Below are 16,433 nucleotides of genomic sequence, written 5' to 3' on the forward strand. Positions count from 1 at the left end.
AGATCAATGTGGATGAAATTAATAGGAAGCTAGTAATGATCTAAACCTAAACTTGTTAATACTACCACAGTAGCCTTTCTACCTGAGGGTGCATATCAGGAATTTGATGATGACTATAACCCTTATAAAATAGATAAAATTCTATATGGTCACTTAACACAAGATTATGCAAAAAATAAATTTACTACCATCCTTATGGCACATCAAATGAACTTGCATTCCTTCAAACAAGATTAGATTTATCTGTATAAATATAAGTCACTACAAGTCTGAAAGACTATTTTTGGAGTCAACAGAAATAACGAAGCAATCTGTTAACCAATCTGCTGACATCTTAGCCTGTCCACAAAAGTATAGCTGTAGTGATTAACTAAAAGTTGAAACAGAGTTATTTTAAGAACAACATCAACAGCTATAAACATCTCTTTTATTCCAACATTACAGGGTGCAAAAATAGAACTTTAGTTCTTTTGGCCATTACAATTTGAACTGTTTGTGCTCTGAAGATGCCAGTGTGAACTCCAGCAAAATATCAAAAATAAATAAATACCTTATTAATTGTTGTAAATAGGCTGCTGGAGCTGAAGTACATGAAGATGGTTATTAAAATTTAAAATATTTATCTCAGCTCCTTACTTTATGCAGATTTTATACTTTAAATAAATTCAGCACACATCTTTAGCACTTTAGAATAACTGTCATAACAATCTTGGTATGAAAATCAGCAATAAAGTGATGAAAACTAAGAAAATAAGCAGGAATCTAGAATAACATGTAATGACTTATTAGTATTAATGTTAAATATAAGTCACTACAAGTCGGAAAGACTATTTTTGGAGTCAACAAAAATAACGAAGCAATCTGTTAACCAGTCTGCTGACATCATAACCTGTCCATAAAAATATAACTGTAATGATTAACTAAAAGTTGAAACAGAGTTATTTTAAGAATTTCAACAGCTATAAACATCTCTTTTATTCCAACATTACAGGGTACAAAAACAGAACTTTAATTCTTTTGGTCGTTACAATTTGAACTGTTTGTGCTCTGAAGAAGCCGGTGTGAACTCCAGCAAAACATCAAAAATTAATAAATATCTTGTTTCATTTTTTGGTGAAGATGCCAAAAATACCATAAGATCATTACAAATATCAAAGCATGTCTATATATCATTTCTTTGATCAAATATTATCAGTTTAAATTAACTGTGACAACACTTTTAGAGTAATTTCCTTACAAGCCATCAAAAATACTTGCTGTTGGTGATACAATTTTCATGAACAGTGTCATATGAAGCATTTAGCCTTCTAATGAACCATTAAATTATATGACAGATAATTATTAAAATAAAGGATGTGACGTGAGGTACTTAGAATAACTGAAAAAACTCTAGAAGCCAGTGGGATAGTTCTGACTTTAGAAGTTACTAGATCCTCTTCCCCAATGAAATCAGCATAACAAATGAATATCCACTAACCTTACAGATCATCCAAATTCTGTAACCAACCCAGCTCAATCTGATTTTCACACATCAACATTCTGCTGCAGTATGTGGGCACAATAGGACTTTATTAATCATCACAGCTGAATTTTTTAGAAAACACACAAATTTTTATGAATTGAGTTTACAAATGATTATAGCAAGGTTCTATGTTTGCTAAAATGAGAAAATATGAAAATATTTTTTCAAATTGCATAAGCATTTTCAAGGCATTATATAATCTTGCATGAAATTACTGCTTATATTTTCAATAGTGTACTAGTATTTCCTTTAAAGTTGGGTGTCCCTCTGAAAATATAAACATCAAACTGTCTATTTTTTTTTTTTTAATTAATACACTATTTCTCGACATAATTTCCCTTTCAATATGGTTTCTCCACCATGTAACAAGTTTTTCAAAGCTGTAGTAAAATGCTTCGGGATGTTTTTGGAGCCTCTGCTTTGTCATTTTATCATTTTCAAAATGAAGATACTCTTCAGATATGTTTTCAATTTAGGGAGTAACCAGAAGTCTAGTGGAGCAAAGTCTAGAATGTAGGGAAGAAGTTTCAAATCTAATCTTTTCACCAGCTATTGAAGTGAAACAAAGTTGTGCGATACCCTCCCTATATTCTGGACTTCACTATATGGGACTTCTTCCCTAAATTGTTTAAAGTTATTTTAAGTTTTCCTAAATTGAAGATGTCTCTGAAAGATATCCAATTTTGATCATAACAAAAAGGTCAAAACAGAAATAAGAAAATGGTATGACAACAATGACAGTCACATCACTTGCTAGAGAAATTGCATTGAAAAGGAAGGAAATATACTGAGAAATAGTGTATAAAAATAAAAGAGAGACTTCAAACTATCTTTCATTTTTTATTTCACTGACATTTCTGTATGGGAAGCTATTGCAATGGAGACAATACTTTTGGAATGTCCCTCATACCTATATAATTCTCTGGTGCTAGGTCTTGCTTGAGAACATGCAGTGAAAATGAAGGAGATATACTAAGAAATAGTATATTGAAATAAAGGAGAGACTTCGAACTATCTTTCATTTTTTATTTCACTGACATTTCTTTTCTTTATGGTAGAAACAATGGAGGCATTACTTTTGGAATGTTTCTCATACCTATCAAATTCACTGGTGCCAGTCTGATGCTAGGTTCATAGTTTTTTTTATTTCTTAGCATCAGTTGTATAATATCAGACTTGATGTGGCCAACATCCTTACCAAATCTCATAAAAGAAAACTTTCGATAAGCCAATTCACTGCTTTCAGAAATATATGGGAAAAAAAGTTATTAGAACAGATAAGAGGATTAATATTATTATAGTCCTCAACATCAGTGAATCCAACTGAAAAATGAACATTCTACAACAAAGTAGAATGTTAATTTCTCACAAAAAACAGGGAGTGTACAGAGCTCCTTGAATCAGCAAGTGAGTGTTATGTACAGAAAAAGAACAGCCAACATCTGCCCAGAAGAATAAAATAATTATCAGATGCCACGATAAGTATGGACCATGTCAAGGACAATATCACAGAACCAAATGGAGAAAAATCACTACACTTCAAACAGCAAATTCAAAAACATTAGATGTGGTTTTAGAATTGAAAGGTGTTCTTAAAAATCACCATCAAATTCCTTACAGAAATATATAATGCTATCCATTGTGGTTAGAGCCACTACCAAGATCAGTTTCGACCTTTGAAGTCTCATCAGTGGGAGCGACCCAAAAGAGATTTCGGAAGGGTGTGTGTGTGTGTGATGCATTATGGGATTTAAGGCAATTGGTGTAAAGTCATTAGCCTCTATATACAAATAGCCCAGTCGTGAACTTCATGAGCAAACTTTGTTTGCTTACACTTGGATAAAGGATGAAACCAAGAATATCATTTCTTGGCATCTTTAATTTATAGTAAAAAAAAACATGTGGAAAAACTTTCAACATCTATCTCTAATCCAGAATATTTTAGTAATAAGCTGTAACACCTTTTGACTACTGTATATGGGAAATATGACTTCAGTATTACTTCAACCATGGTATCTCTTATGAGTTTGGCTCCCACTGATGACATTAATGAGTTTAGTAATCATCCTGTAGGGTTACTCAGTGAGATTCAGAGTGATCTTGTGGATCAGTCAGAGTTTTTGGAGGTATGCCTACACTTGGATAAAGGATGAAACCAAGAATATAATTACTTAGCATCTTTTATTTATAACTTACAATTGTAGATCTTTTCAAGGTGAAACCTGACTGGAAGAGCTATTGAGAGAGACTGGAAAAATTAAATGGGATGTGAACGGACTCTTGGAAGTGTGAAGAAGAAGGGAGTATGCTGGCATGGCTGGCCAAGTGGTTAGCGTATCTGCTCTCCAGCAAAAACGCTGCGGTTCGAATCCCACCGTGGGCATGGATGTTTGCGACTGTCTGAAAGATACTAGTATTGGGCGGTAGATGGCGTTGGAGTGGTTGCGGTTCATTGTAGTTGGTGGATTGAGTGGGTGCCCTCCCTCGATGAGTCATTGGACTCCCTGGAGGTGTCGTAGTAATAATAATAATAATCAAGTATCTAATTAAATTACAAAATAGAGAGAATAACACTTGCACTGGTGGCATAGGTTTTCTAATACATAAAAAACTAAAAGATAATATAATCTACATGAAAGAAATATTAACCTAGTAGAAATAGGCCTATCTGTAAATATCATGTTGGAGGCTTAATGGATTTTTTACAACACTCAAAAAGAATTAAAATAGAATTTAATACTTCCTATATTTTGTCCTAGTCACTAAGACATCTACAGGGATTACAAAATCAATTAATGTAACATGCACACACAAATCTTACAATACTAAGCCCAACCACGTGGGTGACACTAAAGTCCTATCCAGGTGGAGCGCCCTCTATGGGCAGTAGTAGGTGGCCTGGAATGTAAGGTGGAACCACTGGTGATGAGTGTTTCCCAAATCTTCGGAAGCTTAATGCAACCCTATTTATTAAGATTTGGTTGGTTTCTGAGAGCTGCTGCTGCTTCTAAGAAAAGTCTCTCTTTCTTGAATTTGCTGTGGTGGAGCATGGTGGTTTTCTTCCATGATACTCTGTGGGTGGTGTCCAAAACATGGTTAGCCAAGCCTGAATGGTCATAGTTATGTTTACAGATGTAAGACTTGTGTTCCTCCAGGCGGATGGATGCTGATCTGCCTGTCTGTCCAAAGTACGCCAGCTTACAGGAACAGGGCTTTATAAACTCCAGACAAAGAGAGAGGAGGGAGCTGATCTTTCGTAGAACAGATAAGGGTAGCAAGTTTGTGGTAGGGCTTATATGCTGTGTGTAGGTTGTACTTTTTTAGTTTCTTGGCTATTTTTTCGGATGTGCCACGGATGTAGGGTATTGTGATGGCATTTTTAAAATCTTGTTGACGAGAAGGATGGGAAATGGGGAGGAACTGATTATTTTTTTGATACTGTGTTCGCTGTAGCCATTGGAGAGGAAAGTGTGCTACAGCGAACACAGTATCAAAAAAATAATCAGTTCCTCCCCCATTCCCCGTCCTTCTCGTCAACAAGATTTTAAAAATGCCATCACCATACCCTACATCCGTGGCACATCCGAAAAAATAGCCAAGAAACTAAAAAAGTACAACCTACACACAGCATATAAGCCCTACCGCAAAATTGCTACCCTTATCTGTTCTACGAAAGATCAGCTCCCTCCTCTCTCTCTGCCTGGAGTTTATAAAGTACCCTGTTCCTATAAGCTGGCGTACTTTGGACAGACAGGCAGATCAGCATCCATCCGCCTGGAGGAACACAAGTCTTACATCTGTAAACATAACTATGGCCATTCAGGCTTGGCTGACCATGTTTTGGACACCACCCACAGAGTATCATGGAAGAAAACCACCATGCTCCACGACAGCAAATTCAAGAAAGAGAGACTTTTCTTAGAAGTAGCAGCAGCTCTCAGAAACCAACCAAATCTTAATAAATACGGTTGCATTAAGCTTCTGAAGATTTGGGAAACACTCATCACTAGAGGTCCCACCTTACATTCCAGACCACCTACTACCACCCATAGAGGGTGTTCCACCTAGATGGGACTTTAGTGTCACCCACGTGGTTGGGCTTAGTATTGTAAGATTTGTGTGTGCATGTTACATTAATTGTTTTTGTAATCCCCGTAGATGTCCTAGTGACTAGAACAAAATATAGGAAGTATTAAATTCTATTTTAATTCTTTTTGAGTGTTGTAAAAAATCCATTAAGCCTCCACAACATGATGTCCTCACAGCACTTAAGCCTCTACACACGAATTCTATCTGTAAATAAAAGATATCAAATTAAAATTGTTCAAGTTTATGCCCCAACTACAGATCACCCAGATGAAGAAGTCAAAGAATTTTATACCAACCTGGTCCAAAAGTTTAAACTTTAAATTACAGTAATGAATTTTATATAATTATCATGGGCAACTTAAATTCAAAAATAGGGGCAAACAATAATAACCTAATTCAATAGGAAAGGTTGCCATGGGGAAGAGGAATGAAAGAGGAGAAAGACTGCTATGATTTAGTGAAGAAACCAGACTCTTTATTATGAACTCGCTCTTTAATAAAAGATCAATGGACATGAAGTCCAAACCAGCCAGACCTTTAATAAAAACAAATCTTGTAATAACAAACAGAAGACATTCTATAAATGATGTAACAGATTTACACAATTTTAATATAGGTAGTGATGACAAAATGGCAAAATCTAAAATTATAATTAATAAAAAGTGGAAAAGAAATAAACTAATCAAACAGAAGTTCAATGCAATAAACTTCAAGAATTGAAAACTTGAAAAAAAGTAGATATTAAGCTGCTTTAAAAGAGAACCTTCAGAGACTTCCTAGCTCAGTCATAGACAAAGTCCTTTGTTCGGAAAGACCTGGGTTCAATTCCTGTCAGTGACGTGAGGACTTTATCTGGTCTTTTGACTAAGGGTGAGTTAGTCTGTCTCATACATAGGTACAGGGTTTTTCATCCAGAAAATCGGGATTTTTGTCCCCCCCCCTCCCAAACAGGAAATCCAGCCAGTGAACACACGCATCTACAGACAGAGGGCCCAGCAGGAGGCATAGGACTAACCACCTTATCCTCGAGATACAGTAGTGATTAAAAGTAGAAAATCCACGACACAGCAAGGTAAAAGATGAGGGAAGGAATAAGAAGAAAAGGGAACCTTCAAATAAATTCATAGAGAGCAGGAGGAAAAAGAAGATAACCTAGATGAGATAAATCAAACACAGAGCAATACTATAATTAATATCTCTCACAACAATGGTGGAATTATTTCCCATACAAGAAATGATAAACTTTCAAAAGAAACTGTTTTGAAAGTATTGTTAGATTTGTAAAGAAAATACAAAGATTTAAAAGGAGATGCTACCATAGGAAATTCAAAAGAATATTCAGAATTATAAAAAATAATCAGAAAAAGAATGACACATGAAATCTGATCATTTAATAGAAAAATAAAAGAAATCATTAAAAATAATAAAAATATGAAAGTTTTTGAGAAGGGATGCTTAAGTATCAAAGCAGTATAACTGAGAGGAGACCTCCACACAGCCTTTAAAGGAATGCAGAGAACCAATCAGGGCTTCTCAATTAATGTCCAATCCTCACCTTCTTGTGGTATACCCTGTTAGATATCTATCTGTATATTGAACAAATGAGGATATGCTGGCAATTTGGATTAGCCAACCAAATTGTATTCGTATTGGCTTAAACCACAATATACGATGGTACAACATGACAGAATTTCATGTCAGCTGGGGCATCGCCTGGTTAAAAAAGGTCCCCCGTTGTTTTTGACAGGGGAATCAGGGTGAACAGCGAAAAGTCAGCTACTCGAACAAATCCTGAAACATAACCCCAATTCAACATCGACAGAGTTCAAAATCGGTACTATGAACATAACAAGACTGAATGGCAAAGAAATGAAGCTAGCTGAGGAATTGGATCAATACCAGATTGACATAATAGGGGTGACTGAAACAAAAAAGACAAAAACTGGTGACATCTTTCTGAGCAATAAATACAAAATGTTATTGTAAATGGAGGTTTCTGTGGTTTAGAAGTTCATAAGGCATATTCTGGTAATTGGACCACATTTTTTTTTAATTAAGCTAAAAGCACAATAAAGAAATAAAACCCAACAAGTTTCGTAAGTTGTTTGACTTACATCTTCAGGGGTAAAAGGTAACTGAAAGTTAAAACAACAAAAAAGAGAAATTAATAGTTCATACTATACAGTTGTAGCCATCTGATTGTTTATAAAATTAAAAAAATCAGAATTCAGATTCAAAGCAGTGCTAAGTTTAAACAATGCTGGATGACGCCACGTTCTGTTGTTCACGATCATAATGTCCGAGGTCTGACTGGGGTATATTTTTTTTTTTTTTTTATCAAAGCTGACCAAACTTGGTATTCTAAGCATGTTTGCAGCTTCTTTAAATTTCCTTATGTAACAGTTTTTTTCTATATAAGGCATGTTTGTTTTCTGCCAGAATACATTGTGGCCAGTGGAAGTGGTATAGAAAGCTAGACCTGATTTGTGTTCTCTTCTGTTTTGTACATCCTTTTGGTGTTTGTTCATGCATATTTCCCCAGATCTTCCTGTCTGTCCTACGTAGCAGATGCTGCAAGAACAATATAATATATTTTATAAACACCTGTTTTTTTTTTTAAAGGATGATGTGGAGGTTTCGGGGGATATAGAAATCTTGAAATTTTTTCCAGCTGCAGAAAGGCTACTTTGATGTTATGTTTGTTTAGTAATTTAGCCATTTTGTCTGTAACATTCTTGATATATGGAAGTGTGATTGCGTTTTTGAAATCTTGTTTCTGTGGGATGCTTGTAGGAGGTGTGTGGAAGATTTTTTTGAGTCTTGGGTTCATAACCATTTTTTTTGAGGATCTGTGTTAAATATTCCGATTCTTCGTTTCTCTGTGCTGGAAATATTATAAGCTCTGTCCCTCAGGGTTTTTATTAGACCTATTTTCTGCAAAGGGTGGTGGTGTGAGGCTGCATTAAGAAATCTTCCTGTGTTGGTGGGTTTTCTATATATTGAGAAAGAAAGTTTATTATCTTTTTCATTGACTTCTAATAGGATGTCAAGAAAAGGAAGTTTTCTAAGTTCTTCTTGTTCTAAAGTAAATTTTATATTCTTATGTAAATTATTCAGGTAATTTTTGAAAGCAATGAGTTCATCTGTTGTTCCTGGGCAAATGATGAAAATGTCGTCTACATGGCGTAGCCAAATTTTTGGTTTTTTATGATAATTGATTAAAGCATTATTTTCAAAATGTTCCATAAATGGTTAGCTAAAGCCGGAGAGAGAGAGCCCATAGCCAATCCTTCTTTTTGTTCCCAAAATTTGTCTTGATACATGAAAAAAGTATTATTTATACAATGTTTATAAAGATTTATGATGTCCGGAGGAAAGAGGTCTTCAAAGAGATTCACAGTTTCGTTTCTCGGAACATCTGTAAATAGGCTGATAACGTCCGAACTTGCTAAGATGTCTGAAAGTCCAATGTAAATATCTTTTACCTTCTCAATAAAATGTTTACTGTTCTTGATGAAAGATGTTTTTCCTGTGTGAGGTAAAATCATGTTAGTGAGATGTTAGTGGACACGGAAAGTTAGAGAGGCAATGAAGGAAAAGAAGAAAGCATATCAAAAGTTCATGGCAAATAAGTCAGCTTGTGCCTTAGAGAACACAGAGCCAAATGTAAGAAAGCTAAACATTGTGTAAAATGAGCTAAACAAAAGTCATGGGAAGACTGGTAAGAACATAAAAATAAATATCAAGAAGGTGGCAAGATATTCTGAAGATTGATGAAAAGGCTCAGAAATGGAGGAAAGAGTGCTGTAAATGGAATTAGAAATGATAAAGGTGACATGAAAACTGGAGAAAAAGTATCCTTGTTGTATGGTGTAAGTATTATTATCGTTATTATTATATGGGCACCTCCATGGAGTCTGAAGGCTCATCGTGGGAGACCCAATCTATCATAAATCTCCTTGAACCCATTAACAGAAAAAGCAATCACAAATGACTTTGCAACCCATTCCACTCATTCACCATTCTCCAAGCAAAAAATCTAGTTCTCACACCCCTACCGACCACACCTTTACTCAACTTCCAGCGATGATCCCTTGTTCTGGTACCTCTAACCAAATACTGAAATATTTCCACTGCAACTATCCTATAAAATCCTTGAAGCAATTTAAATGATTTTATCGTATTCCCTCTTTTTCTCCTAGCAACCAACTTCTGCAATCCACACACCTTCAATGTATCGTCATAGGACACATTCCACAGGTCACTCACCATCTTGGTCACTCGCCTCTGAATCCTCTCCATTGCTTCCACATCCCAACAAACCCAAGGGACAAGACTTGAGCACAGTAATCCAGATGTGGATCAAGGCCTTATAAAGAGGAATTACAACTTCCTTATCCTTACTTGTTAATATGTTCTTCACTAGCCAGTAATCTTATGTGCTACCTTAGCAATATGTCCTCTAAACTCTGTCTACCACCCCTAAATCTCTAGTTTTATCTATTTTCTGGAGTGCAGTGCCATCAATGTGATAAACAGCTTATAACCTATTTATCCCAAAGTGCATAACTTTACATTTCTCGACATTAAACTGACACCCATTAACTTCTGTCCATACTGACAGCCTATTTAAATCGTCCTGCAAGCTCTCAATATCGTCTTGATTAATTATTACTCTACCTAATTTTGCATTATCAGCAAACAAAGCATTTAGATTTAGCTGACTTAGTATCATGTAGTTTGTATCCTGTGCATATGTATGTCTTCCTGATGATGACCTCATCATCAATGAATGCTAAAATTGTTAAATGAAACAATTAGTGACAGAACAGTGGTAAAAGCACTCAACTGGCATGCAAACAGGAATGCATATCCATACTTGAAGTAGAAAAAGCCATCAAAAACCTAAAATGTGGAAAGGCAGCTGGAGTAGATGATATTTGACCAGAAATGCTCAATTATGGAGATATAAGAGTCTTACAGTGGCTGAACTGCATAGTTCAGATGGCCTGGACAGAGGGACGAATCCCAGATAATTGAAGGACGTCCACTAACAGACAGTGAATGTTTTGTTTTATCAAAAGGATATGATTTCGCCGTTATTCAGGGGCACCTTATTCATTGCTCCGAATAAGGTGCCCCTGATGAATTTTTTTCATAACATAGACACAGGTATTCAATCCTTATCCCAAAAAACAGCCAACAGGTTACGTTTCGAATGTGCGAAAATTCTTTTTAACGCCAAACCTCCACGTCCTAATCTTTCTTACTCTGAATTTAAAGCATTGAAATCACTTAAGAATAACAATAATTTAATTATTACAAAAGCTGACAAAGGGAAGGCTGTAGTTATTCAAGTTAGGAAGGAATATGAGAGAAAAATGTCTCTATTACTCCGCGACTATTCAACTTATAGGCCTCTTACATCAGATCCTACCGGGAGTCAATTGAAGAAACTTAATTCTCTTATAGATAATGTATCTACATGGAATGAAGATCAAAAGAAAAATCTTAAAACCTTCTTCGGTCGTCCACCAAGATTGTATGGTCTTCCGAAAGTTCATAAACAAGGCATTCGATTGAGGCCAGTTGTAGATTGTATAGGTTGTCCCACTTACAAAATTTAAAATTTTTTATGAAATTTACTCACTTCTTCAACTAGAAGAACAGATACTTATATAAAAAATACTTCATCATCATCATCAAATTCCTGCCATGTACCCTCAAGGGGTGTACAGGATATGACAGTACTACATGAAAAAATTACATCATTACTAACTTCCTATCTATAATTTTCCTCCAAATCAGTCTGTTACTTGTCAAGACTCCAACATTATCAGATCTTATATTTCTATCGTCTAAGGCACTTTGTACCGTATCAATCCACCTATATCTTGGTCTTCCTCTGGGTCGTTTTCCTGCCACCCTGGCAGAGAACACTTGTTTTACTAATCTTTCCTCTCCCATTCTATTTAAGTGACCATACCATCTGAGATTAGCTCTGCTAACGCATTCCTGGATGCTGACAATGTCAAGTTCTTTCCTAATATCCTCATTTTTATTATGATATTGCCATTGATGCCATCTGTTCACGCCTCTAATCTTTCTCAGGACTCTCATATCTGCGGTCTCTAGTCTTTGGTCAAGTGTTATCTTCTGACCCAGCTCTCAGATCCATAAGTTAAAATTGGTTTGAACACAGTCTTGTATACAGCTAATTTAGTGTTCCGACTAATTTCTTTCTTATTCCATATGAATTTATTCAATTGACTTCCCACGATACCAGCTTTGCTGATTCTGTTGTCTATTTCTATATTTAGTTTACCATCTTCAGTAAAAATTGTGCCTAAGTAGCTGAAATGTTTTACTTGTTCCAAAGGTTCTCCATTCACAACACAGTTGACATTTTCAATGATTCTGCCTATTTTCATTGTCTTTGTCTTTTTATTGCTGACCTTCATACCATATCTATTACAACAGCTATTCAATTTAGTCAGAGAATCTTGCAGACTTGTAGCAGATTTATTTAGAAGTATAACATCATCCGCATAAAGCAAAGAGCTGACATTAACATCTCCAATTTTGATATCAGGTTTAATACCACATTCCTTCATAATGTGATCCATATAGATAATGAATAACAGAGGGGATAATGTACATCCTTGTCTCACACCAGATTTAACATTAAACCATCTTCCTGTACTTCCTTCAATTCTAACTGCTGACTTACAACTCAAATAAAGACTAAGTATTGCTTGATATAATGCCCCATTGACACCATATAACTGCAGCGTACTGAATAGCTTCTCTCTTGGCACCTTGTCATAAGCCTTTTCCAGATCGACAAAACTTAAATACAGATCTTTGTTATATTCCCATGCTTTCTCGACTATTTGTCGTAAAGTGAAGATCTGATCCTGACAGCCTCTATTTGGCCTGAATCCTGCTTGTTCTTCACCAAGCTTTTCTTCCACAATTCTTCTCAACCGTTTCTCAAGTATACTTGCATAGATCTTGCCAGGAACACTCAGTAGGGAAATACCTCTGTAATTCTCACATGCAGTTTTATTTCCCTTTTTATATATGGGTACTATGAGAGCTCTACTCCAATCATCGGGAATTCGTCCCTCTGTCCAGGCTTTCTGAACTATGCAGTGCAGCCACTGTAAGACTCTTATACCACCATACTTCAGCATTTGCATTTCTGGTTGAATATCATCTACTCCTGCTGCCTTTCCACATTTCAAGCCTTTGATGGCTTTTTCTACTTCAAGTATGGATATGTATTCCTGACTGCATGCCTGGTCAGTGTTTTTTTATCACTGTGCTGTCATCACTGCTTGTTTCATTTAGCAGTTTTTCAAAGTAATTACTCCATACTTCAAGGATATCTTTTTCTCCTGTTTTCATTTCACCTTTATCATCTCTAATTCCTTTTACAGCACTCTTTCCTCCATTCCTAAGCTTCTTCAACAACCTCCAGAATATTTTGCCACCTTCTTGATATTTATTTTCTATATTCTTGCCAAAGTCCTCCCATGACTTTTGTTTAGCTAGTTTTACACACTGTTTAGCTTTCTTACATTTGTCTCTGTATTCTGTAAGAGTAAAAGCTGACTTATTTGCCAGGAACTTTTGATATGCTTTCTTCTTTTCCTTCACTGCCTCTTTAACTTCCTGTGTCCACCAGGGAGTTCTGATTTTTTTATCTTTGCACACAACCTCACCACATGCCTCTCTGGTAGAATCAATCAATGTTTCCTTCAGAGTTTGCCAGTGAATCTCCAAGGTTTGATTCCTGTTCTCAAACTCTTTCATTTTCTTTTCAATAATATTTCTGTATTTTAGTCTACAGTTTACATCTGAGAGCTGCTCAACTTTTATTCGCTTTAAAACTTTCTTACATGTTATTCTTTTCAATTTGAAATTCAATTTTATCCTGCTCAAGACTAAATAGTGATCACTTCCAATTTCAAATCCTCTGTACACTCTGGTGTCCTGCACCAAGGAGAAAACATCACTATCAACAATAACATAGTCAGTGAGACTTTTCTTATTCCTAGCCTCTTCTCTCCATGTGAATTTGTGCACATTTTTATGTTGGAACATGGTGTTAGTAATAACCAGTCCATGTCCTGAGCAGAAATCCAACAGATATTTGCCATTATTATTAGCTTTGCTCTTTTCTCCAAATTTTCCCAAAATATTTTTGTATGTCTCACAATCATTACTTGGACTTGGATTTCAAAAATAAAATTTCAGTTCTTCATTTGGACGTTTTGGATATCATGATCAGTTTAGATGTTGTTTCTTTATTTACAAATGTTCCTTTATATGAAAGCATTGAATTACTGCAATAGGAATTTCCTTCAGACATTATAAAATTATCTGATTTTGTAATACATTCTGGTTATTTTTCCTTTAAAAATAAGTTGTATCAACAAATTGAAGGAACAGCAATGGGCAATCTTCTTTCTCCTGCTATCTCCAACTTCTTTATGGAACATTTTGAATAACGCTATCTTTGACAACATTTCTTCCAGACCTGCTCATTGGTTCAGATATGTTGATGACATTTTTGCTATATGGAATGGCTCTTTTGATAAACTTCAACGGTTTCTCACTAAGTTAAATGCACTTCATCAAAGGATCCAGTTTACCCTAGAAGTAGAATCAAATAAGCAGCTAGCCTTTTTAGATCTTTTAATTCTTCACCAACCAGATGGTATCCTACATTTCTCAGTCTATAGAAAGAAGACTCATACAGGCCATTATATCCATGCTGAATCACCATCCCAGTCAAAAGGCAGGAACTATTAAAACACTGGTTCATCAGGCCGAATCCTTTTGTTCTTCAGATGATCTATTACAGAAAGAACTGCAATATATTACTTCTTCTTTCTAATGGATATAAGAATTCCTTCATCAAAAGAGCTTTGAATAGTTTTAATATGTCTTCCTCTTCAAATACAGAAGAAATAACGGCAATTCCTATCCCTTATGTACAAGGCATTAGCAAACGTATAGCAAAAGTTTTAAAACCACTAAATATTTTTGTTGCCTTTCGACCGTTCAGAAAAATCTCCACCTTCCTCACTCCTAAGGACAAGCTTCCATCTTAATTATCCAGGTGTCTACCAGATTCCTTGCTCTTGTGGATTATCTTATTTTGGACAAACAGGAAGATCTGCCTCTATTCGGCTAGAAGAACACCAGTCTTATATTCAGTACCTTGAACCTGAATAGTCTGGACTTGCAAAACATGCCATCATCACTAGACATAGAGTTCATTGGAAAAAGACAAGAGTCCTTCACAAAAGTTGGTTCCTCATGGAACGTCTTTATAAAGAAACATGTGAAACTTTACTCAACTCTCCAACTTAAACAGATCTGATGGTTTACGTCTATCCCCTTTATGGGAGATAGTACTTTATAAATCAGCTAATCTTTCCTAACTTTTTACTGTATATATAATTTATTTATTTATTTTATTTTTTATTTTTTTATTTTTTTTTAAGGAAATTTATTGACCTTTTTAGTTATTTTACACTAGCTACTTAAGTGGTGCTTTTTGGAATTGTCAGTTATTGTTTAATTTGAGCTTAAAATGTACTGAAGATGTCTGTGACATGCAGGCGAAAATTATACTATTAAATAATCTTTTTACGTGAGTTTTTCCGTTATTAATTTTATATTTAACTAATATTTTGTATGTTTGTATATATAAATTACATGCAAAATTATACCCCGAGTTACGCGAATTCGACTTGTGCACTTTTTGTTGGTCCCACCTACAGCGTAACTTCGGGGTTTTACCGTATATAAAACAAATGCACATGAGTGTTTCTTTAGAAAGAATTTGCTTTACTGAAATAAAACTATGGTTAAATATCTATATACATAAAGAGATATTTATTTGGTACTTACCTTCACATAATTTCGATCTAATTCAATTGCTTTCGATGCATCTGACAAGGCATAGCCAAAACACTCAGTTTTTAAATAAGCAAAACTTCTGTTTCCATAATATACTGCAACATTTGGATTTACTTCTATTGCTTTTGTATATAACTCAATTGCTTTATCAAACTGCTGATCTAAAATATAAATATAACAACACATGATTTTTCGCACAATCAGTGATTTTAAATATGTTAAACAGCAAAAGCTTATAAAATATTATTCAGTTACTCATAATTATATGATGTCCAAATTATTTCTACAGGTATCCATATGCCAGATATGATTTCTGGCATATGGATACCTGTAGATAATCATATTTACAGATATGATTTCTACAGGTATCCATAATGCCAGAAGAAAGGAGGGGGGGGAAGCTTAATGATGACAAGCTCAAATATTCTAAGCAAAATAATTAAAATTAATTAATTAATTAAGCAAAATAAGCCTAGCCATTCACTTCATGAAATAAATAACTAAATTGCTTGCTGAAACTTTAAACAAAAATCCTTGCCAAAAATTTCTTTAACAGCTCATCTCTAATTATATATATGTCTGTGTTAGAGAGGGAGAAAGAATACATGCATCATCAGATAATCGTGCTCTTTCAAAACTACATAAAGCAGATAAAGAAAATATGTATGCGTGCGTGTGTGTGTGTGTAGAATTCAATGTGATAAATGGCCAGCAATGTACCCTAAATGACTGAGTATGGTGTGACAGTTGACACTAGACAGTCATAGAAACATTCCGTCTTAAGATATTTATCCAAAGAGTATAATGTATACCAAGAATAATTTGAAGAATAACAGAAACAGTCCTTTTGCTGAAAACGGCTGATTGATGACAAGTTACAAGAACT

At 35.0% G+C, this 16,433-nt stretch overlaps 1 protein-coding gene across 1 annotated transcript in view; it reads right to left on the reverse strand.

Moving 5' to 3' along the window:
- Positions 1–16,433, reverse strand: part of PpD3 (protein phosphatase D3) — a 258,573-nt gene that overhangs the window by 202,996 nt on the left and 39,144 nt on the right. The window contains exon 2 of the mRNA XM_090392850.1: positions 15,539–15,708. Within this exon, the coding sequence (XP_090248976.1) occupies positions 15,539–15,708 (170 nt within the window). The remainder of the gene's footprint in view (positions 1–15,538; positions 15,709–16,433) is intronic.

The sequence above is a fragment of the Typopeltis vanoorti genome, chromosome 1 (genome assembly GCF_054136105.1).
Source record: "Typopeltis vanoorti isolate ZY-2024b chromosome 1, IOZ_Tvanoo_1.0, whole genome shotgun sequence".
Classification (NCBI taxonomy): domain Eukaryota; kingdom Metazoa; phylum Arthropoda; class Arachnida; order Uropygi; family Thelyphonidae; genus Typopeltis; species Typopeltis vanoorti.